Source organism: Buteo buteo, chromosome 4, assembly GCF_964188355.1.
Source record: "Buteo buteo chromosome 4, bButBut1.hap1.1, whole genome shotgun sequence".
Taxonomy (NCBI): domain Eukaryota; kingdom Metazoa; phylum Chordata; class Aves; order Accipitriformes; family Accipitridae; genus Buteo; species Buteo buteo.
In genome coordinates this window covers 54,030,674-54,053,287 of record NC_134174.1, presented here as the reverse complement: position 1 = coordinate 54,053,287, position 22,614 = coordinate 54,030,674, and the positions used below count along the sequence as shown (strand labels likewise).

The 22,614-nt window shown below is 60.6% G+C and overlaps 1 protein-coding gene across 1 annotated transcript in view; it reads right to left on the bottom strand.

Moving 5' to 3' along the window:
* SLIT1 (slit guidance ligand 1) overlaps positions 1-22,614 on the bottom strand; it is a 65,355-nt gene that overhangs the window by 11,630 nt on the left and 31,111 nt on the right. Inside the window, exons 5-21 of the mRNA XM_075026215.1 lie at positions 6,672-6,743; positions 6,473-6,544; positions 5,977-6,048; positions 5,515-5,678; positions 4,972-5,119; positions 4,391-4,462; positions 4,084-4,155; positions 3,910-3,981; positions 3,645-3,788; positions 3,348-3,511; positions 3,210-3,233; positions 2,583-2,727; positions 2,369-2,443; positions 1,996-2,139; positions 1,564-1,707; positions 1,280-1,446; positions 28-160 (exon numbers count right to left, since the gene is read on the bottom strand). Of these exons, the coding sequence (XP_074882316.1) occupies positions 28-160; positions 1,280-1,446; positions 1,564-1,707; positions 1,996-2,139; positions 2,369-2,443; positions 2,583-2,727; positions 3,210-3,233; positions 3,348-3,511; positions 3,645-3,788; positions 3,910-3,981; positions 4,084-4,155; positions 4,391-4,462; positions 4,972-5,119; positions 5,515-5,678; positions 5,977-6,048; positions 6,473-6,544; positions 6,672-6,743 (1,884 nt within the window). The remainder of the gene's footprint in view (positions 1-27; positions 161-1,279; positions 1,447-1,563; positions 1,708-1,995; positions 2,140-2,368; positions 2,444-2,582; positions 2,728-3,209; positions 3,234-3,347; positions 3,512-3,644; positions 3,789-3,909; positions 3,982-4,083; positions 4,156-4,390; positions 4,463-4,971; positions 5,120-5,514; positions 5,679-5,976; positions 6,049-6,472; positions 6,545-6,671; positions 6,744-22,614) is intronic.

Sequence of the window (22,614 nt, the reverse complement as noted above, 5' to 3'; positions counted from 1 at the left end):
GAGCCTGGGCACTCGCCCACCACTCACAGCTCCGTGACGTTCTTGGGGATCCCCTTGGGCAGGGCCTTGAGGTGCTTGTTGCTGCAGCGGACAACGGTGTCGAGGCAGGTGCACTCCTGCGGGCACTGGGGCCGGGGGATGCAGCTGGTCTCCTCCTGACCTGCACCGGGCAGAGAGCCACAAAGTCACCGGGGCCCAGCCCTCAGGCACCGTGTGAGGCTGGACTCAATGCCTTGTGCCCGCCTAGGACTGCTCCCCTCCCATGCCGACCGTCCCCTCGCCCTCCAAGCAGGGTGCTGCAGGCAGCAGCAAGCTATTGCTTGTGGGCAATAGCCTCAGCCCAGCTGAGAGTCAGCAGTGCAGAAATCATTCCTGTGCCCAGAAACCGCCTGCCCCACCGGGATGGATGCAACCAGCCAGGTCAAGGCTGCTCTGATTTTCACCATTTTCAAGCTAAAATGCAGTCCCAGGGACGGCAGAGAGGAGGGCTCGGAAGAAGGGGCTCAGCCCTGCAAATCCTCCTGAAATAACCTCCTTCACCCATCTCCCACACGCAGGCTAGAGGGAGCGGCGCCTGCGCCAAGCAGCCGGAGGAGCCGGCATTGCTCCCCCTTGCCTGCCGCAGCGCTGGGCTCCTGCGGGAGAGGCGTCCCTGGGACGACCGTATGTTATCTCGCACTGTTAGGAAAGGCGCAGGATGCAACCCTTCAGTCTTTGACGTGGTGGAGGAGGGAAAGCAGAAGAAATGATGATTTGTTTGTAAATATTTTCCAGAGGGCTCAAAAGCTGTTCTAAATTAAAAAATTTTTTTAAAAAAGGCTTTTCTCTCAACACGCACACTCCCCGCCTGCTCCATCTGCCCAGCTCCGGTGCGTGTGCGGGGCTGGGAAGGGAAGGAGGGAAGGAGCAGGATGAATCCCGCTGCGCCTTGCCTACACATCTGCTCCTGCCAGCACCCAGGGCACAGCGTTTGCCAGCACGGACCTGCCTATGTACAAGGGCCACGCAGTGCAGTGGGTGCAAACTCCTCTCCTGGCTTCAGAGCACCTCGTGGGTATTTGAGTGCAGCCCTAAGGGCTGGGCAGCAGGAAGGGAAACTTGTGCCTTGTTAGGGGAGGGCGTTAACGGGCTGAGGGACCCCCCAAGCTACCAGGTTGCCGCCGGGCACTGCCAAACATCCCGGGAGCAGGGGCAGTGCTGGGACAGGGAGCGCGATGCCAGCCTGGGAGGAGCAGACCGGTCCCCCCTCACCCCCGGCGCCGCAGGGCCCGTGAGTTACCTTCCTCACACCTGAAGTCGGGGAAAGCCACGTCCTGGAGCGGGATCTGCCGGAGGAAGTCGGGGTTTTGGCACCGTGGGTTCCCCGTCACGATCTTCCTCTTGCGCAGCCAGTCCCCCAGCCAGGCCAGCTGGCAGTTGCAGTTGAAGGGGTTGGCGAGCAGGTTCCTGCACATGGGAGGGAGTGCGAGGGCATCACCTGAACAGCCGCTGGGCAAGGGGACCCCCTGCAGCCCCCCAGCACGATTGGGATAGTCTGGGAGCATCTCGGGGCCCAAGACATACAGCGTGGAGAGGGACTGCAGCGTGTCGAAGGCGCCCGGCGCAATGGTGCTGATCTGGTTGTCATACAGGGAGAGCAGGCGGACGTTGCGCAGCCCCGTGAAGCTGTCGTTGTGGATGCAGCTGATGCGGTTGTTCCTCAGCATCCTGCAGAGGGAAGGGGATGAGGGCACTTAACGACCCGGGCAGGTGCTACAGGGGAAACCCACCTCAGCAGTGCCCAGGCTGTGCCCACCTCACTGCCAGGCAGCAGGATAAGCCTGAGCTGAGCAGCAAAAACCTGTCCCCCCAGCTCTGGATACGGCCAGTGGATGGGTAAGGCACTCCTGAGCTGGCCCCACAGTGATGCAGACAGCACCAGCCCGGGTTCACGGGCAGGGGAGCAAGGAGCAAGGATGTCCCCATCCCTGTGCCCACGGCGGAGGGGGGACTCACAGGGTCCTCAGCCCGTCTAGGCCCCTGAACATGCCGCTCCGCACAGACTCCAGCTGGTTGACGGTGAGATGCAGCTCACTGACGGAGGATGCCCCCTCGAATGCCCCATCCTCGATCTCCGACACCTTGTTGTTGCTGAGGTTGCTGCGGAGAGGGGAAAGCAGGCTGGGATGGGGGGATCTGCCCTGACCTCATCCTGAACCCTGCCTCCCCCAGGTCCCACTGAGCATCCTGTGATGCCCAGTCCCATGGGTGACCCTCAGGTTGGGACGTGCCCCCCATTTCACACCCCAGGCTGCCCTGGCATCAGGACCTCCTGTGCCTTCCCAGCCCCCAGACACTGCCGACGGGGCTGCGCCTGCCTGATACTCACATTTTCTTCAGATGCGGGAGTTTCTTGAAGATGCCGGTGGCCTCCAGGATGGAGATTTCATTGTTGTTCAGGCGCCTGGCATGGGTGGCAGGGAAAATTGCTCAGGAGATGGCTGCGAAGGGCCTGGCACAGACCAAACCCTGAGCCAAACCCCAGCACCGGTGACGCTCTGGCTGCAGGAGAGAAAGCAGGGTGGGAGAGAGGAGGCTCTTACAGCTCTGCCGTGGACTGCGGGATGCGCTCTGGGATCTTGGTGAGCTTCAGGTTGGAGCACTCAACCACGTTGGATTCGCAGCGGCACTTCGGGGGACAGATCACATCGCTGTTGCACTCGCTGTTCAGCTGGTAATCCTCCGTCCCTGCATGCCGGCGAGGGCAGCGTGGGCTCCCGTGAGCAGAGACACGGGGGCTGCGCCTGCCCTCCCCTCCTCTGATCCTCCCACACCCTCAGCTGGGCTCCATCTCTTCCCCAGCTCCCCTAACCCCAACCACTGTGCACATATTACTCCTCTCTGTGCCCAAAGCAGCTTATCTGCAGGGTATTTGTCCTGGGTACATGGGGTGCTCCGCTGCCCACCACCCTCTCCCCTCCTGCAACCACAGCCAGACCCCGGGGACGCCTCCATGCCCATCCGGATAACGGCACGATGGGAGATGCCGCAACATGTCCTGGTACCCAGCGCTTCTGTTACTGTGGCACCTAGGAACTCAGAAACCAGAAACGATGGGAAATGCAGCGTGGTCCTGCCGGGCCAGACCACGGGGCTCTGGCACAACCACCCCTGCAGGCAGCCTGGCCAAAAGGTTACCAGGCACACACGCATGTGGCTCCTCCTCTTACCTGGGATGAAATACTGCTCTTTGGCTGCAGAAAAAAAAAAGCACATCAGCACTCTGAGCACACGGACACCAGGCTGGGGCAGGGCTGAGGACAGCCGTGCTGCAGGGTGTCCATGACAGGGATGGGGACAGCTCTCACCCGAGCAGCGAAACTTCTTGCTCTTGATCTGGCCGATGCGCTTGTTGGCCAGGCGCCGGGGGCTGGCACAGCGGGCGCCGCTGGTCTCAATGGGGTTGGTGCGGAGGAAGTCTGCCAGCCACTTCAGGTTGCAGTCGCAGACGAAGGGGTTCTGGGCCAGGTGCCTGCACCGGGGACAGCGGGTGACACACCGCCGGTGACAGCGGGTGACCACCAGCTCCAGCCCCGGCTACCCCCTGAGATGGTTCCCCACAGGCACCCGCCTGCCCAGGCATCGGAGCTGGCACGGGCACTCACAGGGTCTGGATGGCCCGCAGGGAGGTGAAGGTGCCCTTGGCCAGACTCTGGATCTTGTTGTCATAGAGCGAGAGCAGCGAGAGGTTCTGCAAGTCCTGGAAGGCGTCTGCCCGCACGCAGTTGATCTTGTTGGCATTGAGGAGCCTGGCAGGGAGGGAGGGAGGTGAGTCTGGGGACCTCCTTCACCTCACCACGGGTGCCGAGGACCTCAGTCCTGCTTCCTGGTGTCCCTGCAGAGCATCCCACCCAGCCACTGGCATCTTACAGAAGCTGCAGGGCAAAAAGTCCCCCGAAGACGCCTTTGGGGAGGTCCGTGATCTTGTTGCCATACAGCACCCTGGGAGAGAAAGACTGGTGTGAGGGGGATGGGGGAGAGCGGTGCGGGGCATGGTTCAGGGGGTGCAGCGTCCACCCCACACACCCCGGTGTGGGCACTTACAGGGAGTTCAGTGAGCGCAGCCCCTGGAAGGCGTCGGGGGCAATCTCCGAGATCTGGTTGTTGCTCAGGTCTCTGAAACCAAAAGGGAGAAGGTGGTCTGGTCCCCTCTTCTCTCGCCCCATGCCCCCATCCTCCTGCTGTGTCCAGGGGACCACCCCCAGCCTCTGAGATACAGAGCTGGGGGTGTCCAAGACCCCATCCCAGCGCTGCCATGTGGGGCAGCCATGTCATGGCAAGTGCCCCATGCCCGTCGGGGTGGGGGGGCTGCGGGCCAGCAGGGTGAAGGGTGCTGGGGCTGCACACTTACATCCTTCGCAGCTTCTTGTAGGGGGAGAAGGCGCCTGGGGGGATGGACTTGATGCCGTTGAGCTCCAGGCGTCTGCAAAGAGAAGGGGGAGAGATGACGGCTGTAGGGCTGGCCGAGCCTCAGTACCCCATTGATAGGGCTGGGGGCCGCAAGACCCCCAGGCTTGCGGTAAGTTACCCCACCAGAGTGGCACCATTCACCCCAGGGACAACTTGCAGCCTGTGGTCAGGGCTTTCTCCAGCAGGGAGGGGTGCCATGGGTGGGGGGACTGTGCTGGCTGGGGCAGGGGGAGCACCTCCTCCCCCCCAGCACCCTGCATCTGGGGGCACCTGCTGCCTTCCATGTGCTTTGCATGCCGTCCCAGCGAGGGCTTTGCACCATAATTGGATTCCCCTAAGGAGATTATTTCTCTATTTACATTTTTAATGCAGCTAAATCCACGGCTAAATCTGGACAGCATGGGAGAAGGGCAAGGAAGGCCTGCCACCTCGCGGGGTGGCTGAGCCGTGGGGCTTGCCCCTGTGTCCCCACTGCCTTGAGCCACCGAGACCCCAGCAGTGATGGTGTGGGGCTGTACTCACATCTCCGTCATGGTCTCGGGCAGGTTGGCAGGGATGGCCGTCAGCCCCTTGCCCCGACAGTCCACAATGCCGTTGCTGCAAGTGCACATGGCCGGGCAGGAGCCAGAGGACAAGCTGCAGAGCTGGGCACGTGCCTGGTCCGTTTGTCCTGCCAGAGAAACGGCCAGCATGGGAATTGCAAAGAGTTGAGCCAGGCGTGCGGGTGGCAGCACCCCGAGGAAGGGACCCTGGTGACAGCTCAGCATGCTGGGACAGCTCGTGGCACCCTTGAGTGGGTGCACAAGGTCTTGGTGTGCCCCAACCCCCTGCAAAAGACATGCAGCTCCAAGGGCACAGACTGATGCACCCTTTGTCCCACTGATAGGGTGGTGTTGTCCCCGCACCAGGGACAGTGCTGACTTGAGCTGAGCCCATGGCGTTCACCCAGGCTCTGAGCTGGGGCACGTGGCAGAGAGCGGAGGTGGGCTGCATCGATGGGATGGGCTTTGTCCTCCCAACCCGTGTCCCTGCCCTGGCACCCATTGCCTCCCCTGTTCCCCTCACCGGAGCAGCTGAACTCGTTCTTCTGGATCTCAGCCACGTTGAGGCCGCGGAGCTGGGCTGGAGCGGCGCACTGGGTGAAGAGCCCGATGGTGGGGCGCTGGCGCAGCCACTGCGAGAGCCAGGCCAGGTGGCAGTCGCAGAAGAGGTGGTTGGAGTGCAGGCGGCTGCGGGCAGACAGGGCAGTCAGCAGCCACAGGATGGCTCCTGCCCACCCCACTGCCCTCCAGCTGCCCCAGCCCGGCTCATCCCAAAGGCTGGGGACACGGAGGAGCCCGACAGCATCTGTGCCAATTGCCAAGGCCACCTTGCTTGGCAGCGCTTGGGGATGCTCTGCAGGGCTGTCCCCTCCATCCCCTCCCCACGGTGCTGTCCCAGCACTGCTGAGCTGCCTTGCCGGCACTGGCAGCAGAACTGGGGACATCCCACTCCAGCCCAGGGAGTCCTTCCCACCCCAGCACTCACAATGTCCGCAGCTTGGGCATGTGGTTGAAGCTGGACACGGGGATGGAAGTGATATTGTTGTTATTCAGGGTCCTGCAAAAAGGCAGAAGGGGGCAGGTCAGGGTGGCCAGGCCATAAATGGGAGCGTGAGATGGTCCAGGTGGCACCAAACCCCCAGGAGCAACAGCACCCACCCAACCCGGCACAGGGTGGATGGATGGAGAGGCGAGGGATAGGGACAGCCCAAACCCCTGGGCAAGGCTTGCTGCCCTTTCCAGGCTTTTCCCCTCCATGGCCAGCTGCAGCCACATGGACCTCCTGGGGCAGGATCAGGCCCTGGAGCACAGCTCTGCAGCAGTGGTACCAGACCCCTGCTCAGCCTCTCCTCAGGGCCATGGAAAGACGGCACAATGAGGATGTCCCTGCAGCGCCTCAGTGAATGGGGAGCACCCAGGGAGACCCTCACCCCGCGTGGGGCTTGCAGGCTGGAGGCTCCAGCCGGCCCCTGGCCACTTACAGGACCTCCAGCCCCCGCAGGGCACGGAAAGCCCCATCCTCGATGCAGCTGATCTGGTTCTTGTCCAGTTGCCTGGAGGAGAAAGACAGAGGGAGCATTGCTGGGACAGCCCAGGCAGAGAGCAACCTGTGGCTCCGGATGCCTCCTGCCACCGGACCTGACCCCAAACTCCCTCGTGCCCATCCCTGCAGGGACTCACAGGTTCTTGAGGTCGGTGGCCCCACGGAACGCCTTCCTGGGGATGGCCTGGATGAAGTTCTCGCTCAGGTCCCTGGAGAAGAAAGAGGCAGGAAGGAAAATGAGCAGTGCCTGCAAAGCATGATGCCCCGTGGGACAAGGACATCCACAGGCAGGGGCATGCCCCAGCACTCAGTGATCCCCCAGGGGCTCTGGGTAACTGTAGTTTGGCTTCAGGTCCTTGGTTGCCCACTGCCCTGCTGGCATTCCTGAGGCGAGTCTGGCTGCATCCATGGTGGCTGCAAGTGGCTGGGGCTCCCCGGACACTGCTGTCCCCGGCTCTGATAAGCAGAGCAGCAGGGCACAGCTCTGGGAAAACCCTCCGCACTTAAATATCCTCTGACTGCTATAATTACAGGTCCCTGCTGATTAACTGGTAATTACACTTAGTGGCTCCAGCAGGCATTCCCATGGAGCCTGCCCCGCACTTTAGAGGGCACAAATAATCGGGTCATTAATTACTTCATCACTACACGGCACCGTCTGTGTAATCACCTGCTCTGCAATGCCGGCATGTGCCAGGCCAGCACAGGCTTTGTGTTCCAGGGCTGGCAGCGGGTCGGAACCTCCACCATGCTTGGACTGTCTTTTAATGACCATGAAGACCAAAAATCTCACTGCAGGTAGGGTCTGGGTGGACTGGTTCAGCTCAACCCATCCTTGGGGGGACCTGCCTATCATATTTGTGCCCCACGGCTCCCGTGCAGCCATTCTCTCTCCCACCCCAAAGGCCACGAGCTCCTCCGAGCTCAGTAGGCGCCTGCATTGCCTGCCCTCAGCCCCATGCCAGCACAGCCCTGCTCCAGCCACCCATGGGGCAGGAGGCCAAATCCCCAGCTCCCTCCTGGCACAGAGAAACTGAGGCATGACACGACACGGTATCTATCCTATGCAGCAAGTCCATGGGTGAGGGAGGAGCAGGACCAGGGCATCCTGTGCAGATTAAGCCCCCCCCAGCATTACACAGGCCATGCAGACACACCCGTCCCCGTGCCAAGAGGTGGTTTGGGGTGTCCCTGGATGCCAGCATCTCACACTTAGTGCTCACCTGCTCTGCTTCAACATAACAAAGCCTGTTCACTACTAATATCCCAGGGCAGTTGGGCTGGGTCAGGATGGAGGCAGAGCACCCACGGTCCTCCCCGTGCCCTCATTTCCTCCAGAAAATGGGCTCAGCATGGCCCACAAACTGCTTGCAAAAGACCCGGAGGTCTCCAAATTGGGACTTCACCCCAGCCGAAAGCTTCACTGCCACAACGGGGAAATGTTCCCAGAGGGAAGCACAGGCATCACTTGCGCAGATGCATGAGAAGGAAAACCCAAGGACGGCGGCCTTGCCCAGCCCTCCGTTGGGATGCCCAGCCACCAAGGAGCTGCTGTTCGGTGCCAGAGCGATGCCCCGGCCCCTGCCCCCCCTGCACACAAAGTGTGCAGGGGGGGCAGGGGCCGGGGCATCGCTCCGGGTTGCTCCTGGGGAACCAAACCCGGCTGGCAAAGCACCATGGCTGGGGCAGAGGAGGAAGGGAGATGCGGCCCCTGGAGGGGTCCAGGCTCTCGGGGAGGGTAAAGCCCAGCTCCCCTGCGAGCAGCCGGGCGCGCAGCAAGCGCAGTTTCACCGCTACCCGCGCGGCGGCACTGCCAGGCTGCCCGGCCCGGGCTGCCTGCGCTGCCTGCGCTGCCTGCGCTGCCTGCTCCGCCCGGCCCCGCCCAGGCTGCTCCAGCCCTTCCCAGGGCTGGGGGCCGAGCCCCCCCACCCCCCCCCCCCCCCCGAAAGGGATCGGGGTCGCCTCGCACTCTGCAAAGGAGAAGGACCCGACACCTGCAGCAACCCCCGACACCCCAGCACCCCTTCGGATGCAAACGCCCCCTTCCCCATCCTCTGCTGGGGACGCGATGAGCCCGGGGACCCCCCGGAGTTGCACTGACCTTTCAGAAAAATGCAGCATCGCCCCAAATCCCCTTTTCCCTTTTGGCTCCTAGAAGAAGGAATCCCCTAGAAAACCTCCCGGAAATCCCCAGACAATGTTCACCGCTCTTCCTAGCGATGCATTCAATGCATCGCGCTCTCTCTTGGCAGCTGCCTGTCCTCCAACATTAAACCGGTCACAGCGGGGCCAAGCATGGGAACACCCACCACGCCTGCCTGGGCAGCCCCTGCCTGCAGCATGTTTGGTTCCCCCATGGAAACCTTGCTCGCGTTTCTCTGCTCGCAGCACATGGGAGTCCCAGCGCGCCCGGGGAGTAAACCCAGGCGTCTGTCTGCAAGCTGCTCACTTACAGCTCGCAAGGGAAATGCTGCTAGAAGGTTGCAACTGACTTTGCGAGGCTTCTCCCCTTCACAGCTTTTTGTGACAGTCACCGATGAAGTGCTGCCGTCGGGGGTACCGAAGCCAAGAGGGACAGACGCTGGATGCAAGGGTTTCAGCAAGGCCTCAGCACCGGGCTTACATCGCCAGCACGGTTACACAGCTGACGACACCAGGACAAGCACATGCTTTGCCTGCAGGATCCTCGGGCCCCGGCATTGGAACAAGGCATGGCTCCTTCCCTCCTGGTGTTTCATAGCTCCCAGCTATGTTTGCTTTACACTTTGGCGCCGAAGAAACAGCAGATGGCACGGCTTCTCCTTGCTCCGCCGCACGGCTTGCGGCACCCTCAGCGGCTGTGCCGGTGCCACCTCGCACCCCGCCAAATACAAGCGTGTCGCTGCCATCGCATGTGGCGTGCCAGCTTGCAGCAGTGACCACAAGCACTGACAGGTCTGACAGCCCTGCTGGGGACCAGCCGGCAGACAGGCACGGACAGAGGAAGGGGAAAGAAAGCAGCTCCTGCCCTGTCGTCACAGCCGGCCTTTCTGTCTTTTCTGGTTTCACTTCCAGACATTTTCCTAAAGCTCCAAGTTTAAGAGTTCATGGTTATTGAAACCAGGGGATGCCCAAGCAGCCAGCCTATCCACACTGCCACCGCCCTCCCATCCCTGCACCACAGGGACCACGCGGCTGGTGTTTCTCCCCACACAGCACAGGGTGCAGAGGGCTCCGGTAGTCCCAGGGGTGCAAAGGGAGAAGGATGATAAGGGGTGAGCAGGTGATGGGGGGGACACAGCCTCTGCCCTGCGAGCGCCAGAGGACAGAGCCAGACGTCTGCACTTAGGCAGACCCTGTAGCACACACGCATGCCCGAACGGGAAGATCTCAGCAACCTGTCTGCAAAGCAGGACCCCCGCTTGTCCCCCAGGAACCCACGGCATTTCCACTCCCTCCTGGCCCAGCCCCATCCCAGATCGCTTCTGTCCCCAGGCTCACCTCCCACAGGGGTTTCCGACCCAGCAGATGCTTGTTAATTATGAGTGGCCAGCTCCAGCCCATGGCTGTACAATGGGGAGAAAGCAGGCACCCACTTTCCTTCTAAACGTCCCCTGAAAGCCTTATGGCCAGGCTATGTCCACACAATTCCCCTCCCGGTGGGACAGCGTGGGGGATAGTGGTGGTCAAGGATTGAGATTTTGGAGACTTCCCTGCTCGGATCTTATACCCCGCTGCCCTTGCCCCCCGCCGTGCATGATGGCCGTCAGTGCAATATCTGTGGCGGATCTGGAGGTGCCCCCGGCACCGGCTCTCCTGGCAGCCGGCATCCCCTGCCCCGCCGCCGCCGGTCCCCGGGGAGCCTCGGCGAGGAGCCAGGCGCGGGGCTGCCACGGCTCCCTCGGGGCTGGCAGGGGCTCGGCGGCGGGAGCCAACCCCCCAGCGTGCCGCCCTGCCCGGCACTTAGCGGGGCACCCGAGCAAAACTGTTCGACATCGCTTCCCAGTGGGGAGCCCACTCAGGCAAACAAACCTCGGCAGCCTTAATCTCCCCAGCAAGAGCCCGGCGGGCCGGAGGGCGGGTGGGAGGGAGGGGGCCGCAGCGGGACTGCGGCGGCCAGGCGGGAAGGCCGGGGCTATTACCACGCTCTCATTCTTTCGGCTAATCCTGACTTCACACTTTAACCTGATTGAGCCTTGTTTGGCGAGCCGGCTCCTCGCACGCCGTGTGAGGGGATTAGGGCCGGACGCAGCGGGGAGGTAATTGCTTCCCAGCGGCGCTGGCCCCACGTCCTCCGAGCCCCCCGCCGCCTGCCAAGAGCGCTGGGGCGGCCTGGCAGCCCTCCGGCACGGCGCTCCCCTCGCCAGGCAGCCCGGCTTGGCAGCGTCCGCCGGGGCTGGCTTTGCCGGCGGTGCAGAGGTCCATCTCGCCCGGCGCCGGCAGCCAGCGGGGCACCTCCGTCCAGGCGAAAGTCGCGGCAGCCCGTGTTGAGTCCCAGCCATGCCGGCGAGTCCGCGGAGACACGCCGCGGCAGGCGAGCGGCTTCCCATCCTGGCAGCGCCCACACGGCCAGGACCGGCTGCCGGCTCCAGGCGGGCGAAGCGCCGGGGGTTTGCCCTCCTCATTAATTTGTTTCCTCCCCAGCTTCCACGCTAGCATCCGGCGGTCTCCCTGACTCTCTCCTGCTCACTGGGGCAGATCAAAGGCATAAACCTTTCAGCTGCTGCCAGGCTGCCGCTCCCACGATGAAAATGCAGGACAGGTCCCTGCTCACGGGCCAGGCGCTTCCCCCAGCAGCTCTGCTCCACCGGCGGCACTGGGACCAGCCACTGCAGGCACCAGCTTGGCCACAGCAGCCGTCCACCAAGTCTCGAGCAGACACGGCAGCTGCCCTCGCAACCAAAGCTACACAGCCCTGGGCAGCACCAGCTTTTTGGGCTGGGATAGGTGCTCCTCAGATCCCAGCCTCGCCTCACTGGCACTGTGCTGGAGGAGGCCGTGCCAGGGTGCAGCCGGCATTTTCCCAAGCCGAAGGGCCTGCCAGGGACTAACCAGCAAGGACCGTGGCACCAGCAGCTGTTAAGCAGCCCGGTGTCCCTCGGGTCACTCCACACATGCTGTTTGTCCCAGCACAGCCTGTCCAGGGCAGAGGGACGGGCAGAGCCGGGGCCGCCCCGCCGGCACGGCTGTTCACACCACCACCTCCACCGCCTGACAGGTGACAAGGGCAAGCGTGAAGGGACAGAAAGACTCCTGCATTACGCGAGATCAATAAGACTAATCAGCGCTCGCATTAGTGGCCGACAGCCCAGAGTCCCCCTGGGGGTTTTGCACTCCCGTTTCTTACTGCAGAGGAGGAGTGGCTGCACCCACTGCTTGTGCTGGCATCGGCACCCACAGCCCCATGCTGGGGGAGACAAGTGTCACCCACGTGTCCCAGCCACGCGATCGATTCAAGGTGATGGACGCCTCGGTGACAAGTGGCATTCCTCAGGGGTCAGTATTGGGACTGGCGCTGTTTAATACCTTTGTCAGCAACATGGACAGTGGGATTTAGTGCACCCTCAGCAAGTTTGCCAACAACTCCGAGCTGTGTGGTGCGGTTGATGTGCTGGAGGGAAGGGATGCCATCCAGAGGGACCTTGACAGGCTCGAGAGGTGGGCCCGTGCGAACCTCATGAAGTTCAACAAGGCCAAGGGCAAGGTCCTGCACAATACAGGCTGGGCGATGAGTGGATTGAGAGCAGCCCTGCAGAGAAGGACTTGGGGGTGTTGGTTGACAAGAAGCTCGACGTGACCTGGCAATGTGTGTTTGCAGCCCAGAAAGCCAACTGTATCCTGGGCTGCATCAAGAGAAGCGTGACCAGCAGGTTGAGGGAGGTGATTCTCCCCCTCTACTCCACTCTCGTGAGACCCCACCTGGAGTACTGTATCCAGCTCTGGGGGCCCCAGCAGAAGAAGGCCATGGACCTGTTGGAGTGAGTACAGAGGAGGGTCACGAAGATGATCAGAGGGCTGGAGCCCCTCTCCTATGAAGACAAGCTGAGAGAGTTGGGGTTGTTCAGCCTGGAGAAGGCTCCCAGGAGTTATAGCAGCCTTCCAGTACCTAAAGGGGGGCTACAGGAAAGATGGGGAGGGACTTTTTATCGGGGAGTGTAGTGATAGGACAAGGGGTAATGATTTTAAACTGAAAGAGGGCAGATTTAGATTAGAGGTAAGGAAGAAGTTCTTCAGTGTGAGGGTGGTGAGGCACTGGAACAGGTTGCCCAGAGAAGTTGTGGCTGCCCCATCCCTGGAAGTGTTCAAGGCCAGGCTGGATGGGGCTGTGAGCAACCTGGTCTAGTGGAAGGTGTCCCTGCCCATGGCAGGGGGGTTGGAACTAGATGATCTTTAAGGTCCCTTCCAATCCAAACCATTCTAGGATTCTGTGAGTCCCCAGTGCTGCAAGGACCCAGTGCCCAAGGAGGGGTGTCCCGGAGGGGAGCTGCTTGCCAGAGGCTGGGAGGGTGCTGGGGTAACGAGGCAGGGTTTTGTCCTCCATGTCACCTGCCCTGGTCCCCAGCGCCGGCATGAGCAGGGCCCTGCAGCCCCATCTCAGGTTCAGGCTCCCATGGCGTGCCCCCAGCATTACATCAGGCTGTTTGATTTTTAATGGACTCCGCTGGCCCAGCTGCTGGCACAGCTCCACCCTGACAGACCTCCCACCCCCTCCACCCCTGCCTCACTCCGCTATCCCCAAGGTCATGGGGAGCCTGCACGCTGCCTGCTGCTGCCTGCTACCGACTGCGACCCCGGCCCCTGGGGCTGATGGTGTTTGCGCAGGTCAAGGCGGGATGGCAGAGCCCGATGCATGGGTGCAAACAAGCCAGGGTGCCGCATGGTGGGCTCAGCGTGAGCCCCTGCCACTCGGGAAATGGCACCTTGGCAGGGGCCAGAAAGGGTAATGGGAGGGGATGGGACAGGGTCCAAAGCAGCATGGCGAGGGGAAAAGGGAACGTTATTCACTGCTTTTCACAACACCAGAACAAGGGATGTCCGGCACAATCACAAAGGTAGGCTTAAAATCACAGGTAAGAGTGACTCCTCCAAATTAGGCATTGTTAGTCCGTGGGACTCCCAGCCACAACCAGCTCAAAAGGGGAGTGAACAGAAAAAAAGTGCAGAGATGCACCTGCAATGCCGTGCTGCGGCAAGGAACACATGCAGGTGGATGCTGGGGAGCTGGCTTCTGCTGCCAGGAGACCAGCTGGGCACACACCTCTGGAAGCCACCACACTGCCCGGCGCAGGCACTGCCAGGCACAGCCGATGGCTCAGCCGCCACTCAGCTGGCAGGGACTGTCACCCAGCAGGAGTCACTTCTCCTGTCCGCCTGTTTCAGTGGGAGGTGGAGATGTACAACCCTTCTGCTCCCCAGAGCGGCGTGGGGGATGTCAACTTGGGGTCAGCCCGACGCCGGCACACCGCACCCGGCCAGGACAAGGTGCCAGGGTCCCTGCTCCAGTCTCTTGCCTGCCACTCTTGTCCCTGCCTCTCCTAGGCAGGGGGGGACGACAGCGAGTCGGGGAGGGGGGCTGCTCCTGCGGTGGTTCAAGGGGGAACAGCTGGTTGCTGTGAGGAGCATCCCAGGCTGGGCGGCACGGCACAGCCCTCCCCGCTGGCAGCCGGAGCGAGCGCTTCATCAGGCAGCCCCAGCCGCCAACAATTACGTGCTGAGTAAATCGATGGGATATAATTGGACTATTAAGATCTCATTATCCTCCTGGCTCCGGGTGCTGCAGCCTGCAGCGTGCTGGGGGAGACTGCAACCTGCAGCCACAGAAACTGCCTCCCGACCCGGACAGCCTTGATGAGTACTGGGGACAGGGTGCACGGAGCAGGGACGGTACAGCCAGGGGGGACAAGGATGGTGGCAGCAACCTGTATTGAGCACAGGAGACATCTCTGTGGCACAGCGAAGCGCTGTGCAAAGGCAGGGAGGTGACCCTACAGGGGCCCTAGAGATGAGGAGGTCCAGGCATCCTTCTTCTAGCCACCACAGCAGCCTGAAAGCCACTGCTGGCCTCTCTTGCCCTGTGCAGGGCTCATTGCTCCTGGGTGGCACAGGGAGTTTGGCCTCTATATGCACTTTCATACGTGCTTCTCCCCCAGCCCCGCTGGAAAGAGGGGCTCATGTCCCCACCTGCGAGTTGCAGGGTCTCCATGCTCCAGCACTGGGGGTCCCCTCCCCTTTGCAAGGGCCATGTGCCTGTCATGTCCATCACCTGCTCACCCATCACTCATGGGGGAATGATGCGATTCCTGGGCATGGGATGGTCCTCCTGAAGGGACCAGAGTCCTCAGCACCTCTTGTCAGGCAGGATGACACACCAGGTCACATCCACCGAGGTCCAAGCAACAATAAATAATAAATTCCCTTAGGAGAGCTGCCCCCATCCCCACCTGAGGTTTTTCTGCAGTAATATTTCTTGTTATCTCAGCACCAGCAAAAGCAATGGATCAGAGCTCATCCTTGCCAGGCCCATATGTATAAGCACAAAACAATCCTTTGCTGGAGCAAGGCAACACACTGCTAGACATCATGATGTCGTGCTGAGCATCTCAGACCACAGACCTCAGTGACACGAGCTCGATAACGAATTCTGCCTGTCCACCACGTACACACAGCAAAGAGTAAAGGTGAATGCTGCCAGACTGGGGAGCGATGCTTCACACTGCTCCCCTGCCAGGAAAGCCTTACCAAAGCACCACGCTGACCCTAGGCTCCGGCCCCAGCCCCTTCCCTCCCAGGAGATGCAGATGCTTCCCAAAACATTAAAGCTGGAGGGGTTTGTTGCTTGGACAGCCAAGCAAAGCATGTGTAAAATGCAACATATGCTCATGGCAACAGTTAGCAAGAAGAGTCCCAGCCCCAGCGCGGTGCTGCTGATTTAGCAAAACATTTCAGGGCATACATAAATCTCAGCAGCTTCAAAGGGATGCTGCTGACCCGTGCCATGACCTGGGTCGCTGTCCTTAGCAGAGCACGAGTGACTGACACCATGTGGTATCACCCGGTGGTGCCATCACAGTGCCAGGGTACGCCACAGGGGTGCACCTGGGGTGCCAAGGCACATGGGTGCATGCACTGAAGGTGACACCAGCAGCCCTGTGTTTGGGCACGAGGGAAGTCGGGGACTTGCAACATCCGTTGTGAGCGGGATGATCTGCAAGGGGAAGGCATTTTCAGGAGCCAGACCTTGCCGAGCAGCTCCCTGCACAGGGCAGCCCTTGTGCGGTGGCTCCCGTCCAGCTCCAGCAAGGAGCGGCTCCCGCGTGGGCTGCGCTGCAAAGCCAGAGCTGCGGGACTCAGCCTCCATGGGAAGGGGGATGCTATGGGAACGAGGGGAGCTGGCCAAGGAAAAGAGGGGAGGGTGGGAGGGAGGGGGAATAAAGCATCTGCCACCCACCCTGGAGCCTCTTCAGAGCTTGAAACCAGTTAAAAGCAGCAGCTTTAATGGAAACACAAGTGAAATAACAAGCTGCAAACCCTGCGTGCCTGTCGCCGCCCCCTCCCCACACTGTCCCTTTGTTCCTGCAACCTTGTTATCTGCGGGAAGGGGAGCCAATGCGAGGCTAAGGCATCGCCACCAGCTCCCCAGCATCCCAAAGTGCCTCGAGAGAACCACAGCACTCGCTGCGCCCAGTGCCCTGTGGTCCAACAGAGGCTAGGCTGGGCAGGGGGGTGCCCCATAGCACAAACCTGGGAGCAGCCCACCTGCCGCTGTCTGCAAAGGGACCTGCTGTGTGGCTGACGCGTCTCCCAAGGCTCCCACTGACCGCTGGCTGAGGGCTCATCCCCTCCAGTAAGTGAGCTCCGGTCCAGCTCATCCCCTCTAGCTGGACACCGTGTGTTAAAACCACACCTGCCCAGCTCACAGCCTCCATGTCCCACTGCCACCAGGAGCTGAGGCACCCAGCTGCACCCAGCCGGTGGCCCCATCGCTGCATGGCCTCCTGCTTCTCTCCATCCCTGCTTTTCACCACCTCCAAGTCCCCTCTGCGCTGGTGTTCAGCAAGCTTGTTCTCCTCCCTCCTTTCATGTTTTTGCTTCTGTCTCACCCTCTAGTAGTGGGAAATCCCTGCAAAACCCTCCACCAAAGCATGTTTTCTTTCCAGCTCCCACGCTACCCTCCAGCCTGCGCACCTATCTGCTTCACATTTCCATTGCCCGGCTCATTTCCAGCACGTTCCCGACGCGCTGCAAATCAAAAGCGTGGAGCCGTTCCTTTCCCCAGGGCTGCACGACCCTGACAGCCTCCCCCCGAACCCACCCTCGGCTCACTGCCCCACTGCTCTCCTGTTGCAGAAGGAAACCACTGCCCGTGGCAGAGCATCATCCCAGCGCTCACAGACCCAGCACGTCCTGGGGCACCCAGCAAATCAGGGTACCGCAGCCCAGCAGCTCCAGAGCCTGAGGCAGAGCGAGCCAGGGGGTAGCGGTGAGGATCTGCCGGACCACACGTGGGTCTACCTCTGGCAGACGGCAGAGTGCCACACCGAGACTCTCCCGCACAGCACCATGATGGTTAGGACAAGGTCAATCCCCCCTCACCCCACCGTGACCCCATGCACAGAGGGCCCTGCTGGGTGATGGTGCTGTGCCATGCTGGGAGAGGTGCCAGGCTCCAGCTCCATGCACCAGGAAGCCTTGCACCCTCCAGCACGCAGCGTGTGCTCCCTGCCCGGCAGCTCATGCCGGAGAAGACACCCCGAACTCCATGCAGCAACACTCATCCAAGGTGTAAATGAAAAAGCAAATAGCTCTTCTGGCAAGCCGGCCCCAAGCCCTGTGGGGAGCTGGCTGTGGCTCTCGTTAGCAGGCTCATCCCCTGGGTTTGCGGCACTGCTGAGCTCAGAGCTAATTGACTACCGGGCTCTGAGGCTTTTAATTGCTAATAAGTGTGAAGCCAGCCTTGCCGGCCCTCCTGGATTCCTCCGAGGTGTGAATGAGGCTGAGCCAAGCTGAGAATTGCGTCCCGGCTGTCCCAGATCTGGCGCAGGCTGGTGAGCCAAGGAGCGATGCTGCCGATCTGTGACGCTGCTCCTCAGCTTTGCAGGTCCTGGGATAGCAACACTAAAGTCTGGTCCCAGCTTTGGGAAGGACTAAAGCAAACTCCCTCTGGCCTGGAGGATGCTCTGAAACCAATGCTGAACCTTGCAAGACCCAGCTGGAATTATTTGGCAAGATGCCCTGGCATGACCAAGGGTCCTTCAGGCTCCTCACACTCAGCCCTAGCACTAAGATGGGCAAAACTCTTGCCCCAGCAGTGGCTGCATGTCATAGCCTGGCTTCCTGAAAGCACCTGGGAGTGACCACAGAGCTGGTGGTGGGATGCAAGGTGGGAGATGCAGCGTGGGGTGAAAAGCATCAGCTGCCACTGGGCAGCCAGGATGGAGCCAGCGGAACATCTCAAACCCAGCCCAGCAGCTGCAAAAAGAGATGTGATTTTACACAGGGCTGGGAGGAAACAGCCCTGATAGGAGAAGGGTCCAACAGAAAAGGAGGGTGGAAAATGGGGCAGAGCGAGTGCGAGGCTGTGAGAGCACCCGAGCACAGGAACCAAGCGCAGGGGCGCACAGCAGGGAAAACCCAACAGGCAGATAAAAAGACTCCATCCCGTGTGACACACATCAAAGCCAGGATAAAAACTGCTGGCAGGGCGGCAAAGCCCTGCCACAAGGCTAGGCTTAAGTTGGAGCTGCCCTTGCCCCACTAACGTCGCTCCCGAGTGGGTTTGGGCGAGCAGCACCCAGTCATGGCCATGCCACAGGGGACAGGGAGCTACACCCCAGCGCACAGGGCTTCCCTCCACAGAGCAGCTCTTTGAAGAGCCCCCGGCACAAAACCGCACCGCGAGTCCGGGGAAGCCTCTGCCTACAGGCAGTTCGTACAGCTGCAGCCCCCCTGGTCACAAAATACCGCTGCCCACGGACCTCGCCTGTGCTGGGGATCAACAGCTCCTCCTTGTTTTGGGGAGGCAGAAATGAGTTGCCGGAGGCACATCTGGGTGCTCCTCCTGCCTTTCCCTGATCCACATATGCATGGAGCCTTGGAGGAGCAGTGGGCAGCAGCAGCGCCCAACCGCAAAGCACAGACCAGGGAGCCCCAGCCCTGAGCCCACACGCACCTGGGGGGCGCGCACAGACCTTCAGCCTCCATATTAAAGCTCGAGTGATGGAGAAGCCCCACATCCCTTTGCAAGCTGCCCGGAGGTTAATTATCTTAGAGGTTAACGGTGCACCTCCTGTCTCTGCTCCAAGCGCATCTCACTTCAGGTGGGGACACTGGCTCTGTGACCCCAAGAGCCTGCGGCTGATTCTGCCCTGCAGACGTGCCTGAATAGCTGGGGGCTGTGTTACCTGTGTGTCCACATCTTCTGCTACAGCCCGACTGAGCTGGGAAGGGGAGGCTGTGTGTTTCCCAGGAGGTAGCTACAGTCACAGGTGTTTTCACAAAGATCGAGCATCTCACCGCCATCACGCATGCTATGCCAGAGCACACAGCTCCTGGGGATCCCTAAGAAAAAACACGCACACCAGAAGCAGCTCACCTCTGCGCCCCTCTCCCACGCTACACTCCTCCACTTAAAACCTAGCTCAAGCCCAGCTGGGATCGCAGTGGGGATTCCTGCTAAGGGGAGAGCCAGGGTGCATCCAGGGAGAGGGGACGGGACCCTGAACCCCATCTGGCTCGGGGGGTCACTCGTCCCAGCTTCAGGGGAGCTGCTGGCTGGGGCTGGATCTGCCAGTGTTGCAGCCAGGCTCCAATACGGCTGCTCGGGTGGCCCGGCGCTGCTCGGCACAGCTGTGGCTCGTGCTCTAGGACCCGGGGAGAAGAGCTGCCGAGGCTGATTGCCCCTGCCAGAGCAGGCCTGGCGGGTTTATTTTTAACAGTTCTGATTGAAGCTGGTTTCCTGCTGACATTTACACTCCTTCATCATTATCGGCTCCCTGGCTTCCAACTGCCAAGATTAAAGGGGGGATGAAATTTCCCGAACAGTGGGGTCCTGGCTGCAAACCCCACAGAGGGGGAGAGACCCACACAGGCACAGATGAACAGATATCAGTCCCCTTAGAGGGAGGTGGGTGGCCGGGGTGCCCTGTCTCACAGCAGGGGCATCGCAGGCTGGGACCCCACCGTGGGATGCAGCAGGAACCATCTCAGGGCAGCCTGGGGAGAGATACGTGCCATCTATCGCTGGCACGTATGCAAGGACATGGCAGCACAGCCAGGCTACAGGTGTAACTTTGGGTGCTGGTGTGCCCAGAGACACCCCTGCTTCTGGGAGTGCCCCAACCATGACCAACTCCAAGCGTTGGCAGCCCAAGCCACGGCTGCTGGCCTGGGCCAGCAGAAGGGTGAGCAGCCAACTCCCAGTTGCATGCATGTGCCCATACCAGCGGTCCCGAGCTCCCACTGGTGGGCGCAGGGCAGGGCTTGGACCCCCAGCATGGTCCTCTGCAATGGGAGAGGCGAGTAGGGGCTGCGCAGCACAGCCTGACCTCGTCCTCCTTCCCATGCTGCCATAAAACCTTATTTTCAAGGCGGGCAATGCAATGCAGAGCCAGTAGCAGGGCTCTCAGCATAGACAGAGCTAGGTGCTCAGATCTGAAAACCTCTTTTTTTCCCTAAGAAACAGTCGAATTCCAACACGTGCAGGCTAAAAATACATGCCAGTCTGCCAGGGACTCTGCCCGCTCTTACATCTCTTGGATGATTCATATTTTGTCAGATCCCAGCTCAGTTTCAAGATTAAAAATACCAGGTTTGGGAGACAAGCACATCATGGGCCCAAGGTGTCAGAGCCCCACACGAGGTGGCCGGAGACCTCACTGTGGTGGGAGATGTCTTGCTCCATCCAGGACTGTGGGCTGGGTATGGTCCCTGCCATGGGGAAGGGCTGTCCCTCACCCTACGGAGGAAAGCCTGGCAGCAGCCCTGGGTGGGTACACACCGCTCCGAGGCCAGACAACTGGTATCGACCCCACTGCATCCCAGAGCAGCTCCAAAATGGGGCAGATGTATGCATTTGAGCTTGCTTTCAGCTTTTACCTAACTTAATTACCTTCCTGGGTATGAAATCACCAATAACTAATTAGACAGCCTTGTTCCCACCTACGACACTAAAAGCTGCCTCCTAATTAAATATTATAGGGATTTAAAAGCATTTCTGACAACATATTAGATATGTAAAATACTGCAAATTAGTCAGGCCCCCCACTGAAATCCTGCCCGGGAACAAGGCAGGGTCCTCCTGGCTGGGCAGGAACCTGGGACATGTTTTCAAGTAAATTGGGAGAAGGGCCTATTCTTCTGGCAAAGAGGGTTTTTTCCTGAGGGTTGGAGATTCCCGGAGTACAAAGGAGGCAGCCCAGAAACGCCTCTGCTGGTCCCACCGCCCCCAAGAGCCACCACAAGCGCCGCAGCAAAGGCGCTTGGGATGTAAGAGGGTTCCCGGTTAGTTAAGTAAACATTAATGCAAATTGTCGGCGAGCCTGGAGATGAGATCCCAGGCACAGCCGCTCGGAGAGGAGCAGGCGCTTTCTCATATTATCAGCCCATCCACCCACCAAGGGGGGAGAAGAAGCAGGGAGCTGCTCGGCGCCAGAAGAAAGGAGCTCCGAGAGCCAATTTCCATCCAACTGCAGCGTATTTGATGTCTTGTGGAGTTCAGTTCACACATGCCGTCTCGCCTCTGCCTCGCGCGGGGAAGGGGCCAGATCCTCCCTGCACACACGCAGCCCCAGCTCCAGCTGAGCACACGAGCATCCCACAGCACCCTGGGATCCAGTGCAGGATGAGTGGTCCCCACTGCATCCCTCTAGCCAGAAAGCAGCTGGAGAGAAAAGGGCTCGGGTTTGGTCCCGTCCTCACATGTTGGCTCTGAACAAGGCCAAAGCATGGCTGCCTTGCTTTGCCCCCTGCACAGAACACGTCTGTGCCTCCACCCTCAATGCCTGCTTGGTGTGAGCCAAATTCAGCGCTGAGACGGACTGCAGCATCCCTTACTGTAACCTGCAGGCAGGAGCCCAGCCCAATGCAGCTTGTAGCTGCTCCACTGCCAGGCTCTTCCCCTAAAAGCAAAGCAGAGAGCAGGCAGTTTGCAAAGGAAAAGGCTGCGAGCGAAGGCAGGGAACAACACCGGGTAATTGCCTGCAAACTTAACTCGGCTTGCAAGTGGGAGCTGCAGCACCGGGCTTTGAACCAGACTGTTTCATGTGCCTCGTGCTCCTGCCGCTCTCCTTGCCTCCCATCAGACACTGGAGGGGGGATGAGGACAGAAGGAGCGTTTGAAATTCACACTTCAAAGTTGATATCCCAGTGGCTTGGCCTGTATTTGCAGCACAACTGAAGGCAAGTCGGGGAGCAGGAGACGCTGTTGGTGCTCCCACAGCCTTTAGTGCTGGGATCAATCACCCGCTCGGGGATGCTCTGCCGCAGCGGGAGCGAGGAGCCACACTCACCCCTTCCTCACTACAGCTCCCGTGCTGCAGCTTGTACGCGGTGGTAACGCTGCCTGATGCTGGAGCACCCTTGGACCAGGGGCTCTCCGCACACTGCTGCACTGCCTGGAAGCATCTCCCATCGTGCCCATACACACTGCGGCACACATGCTGCAACCCATCACCCACTGCATCGCGTCCATACACCCACCAGCGTGCAGACACGCTGCACACGCATGTGCTCTCTTAATCACTCCTTAATTCTCGCTTCCAAACCTTTGTCCCAGCAGTGTCATTTTTGACCCACCCCTGCACAAGCACACCTGGAAGAGCAGCGCCCTGGGGAGCAAGGCGGGGTCATGGCCCCTCCAGGAGTCCAGCCCATCTTTTGGGGCCGGTGGAAAGACCAGTGCAATGCTCCTCACCCAGAAATGCTTCCCTGGGCACAGAACCCAAGGAGCACTCTGGGGAGGTTAGGCAGGGAGGAAGACAGAAACCAGAGGCTGGGAGCAAGCAATTCTGCTACTGCAGTGTGTAATTAAAATCAGTATCCAAACCATTCAGGCCGGACAGAAAGGGACAGTGGCAGTGCCAATGCCGAGGAACAGCATGAGAC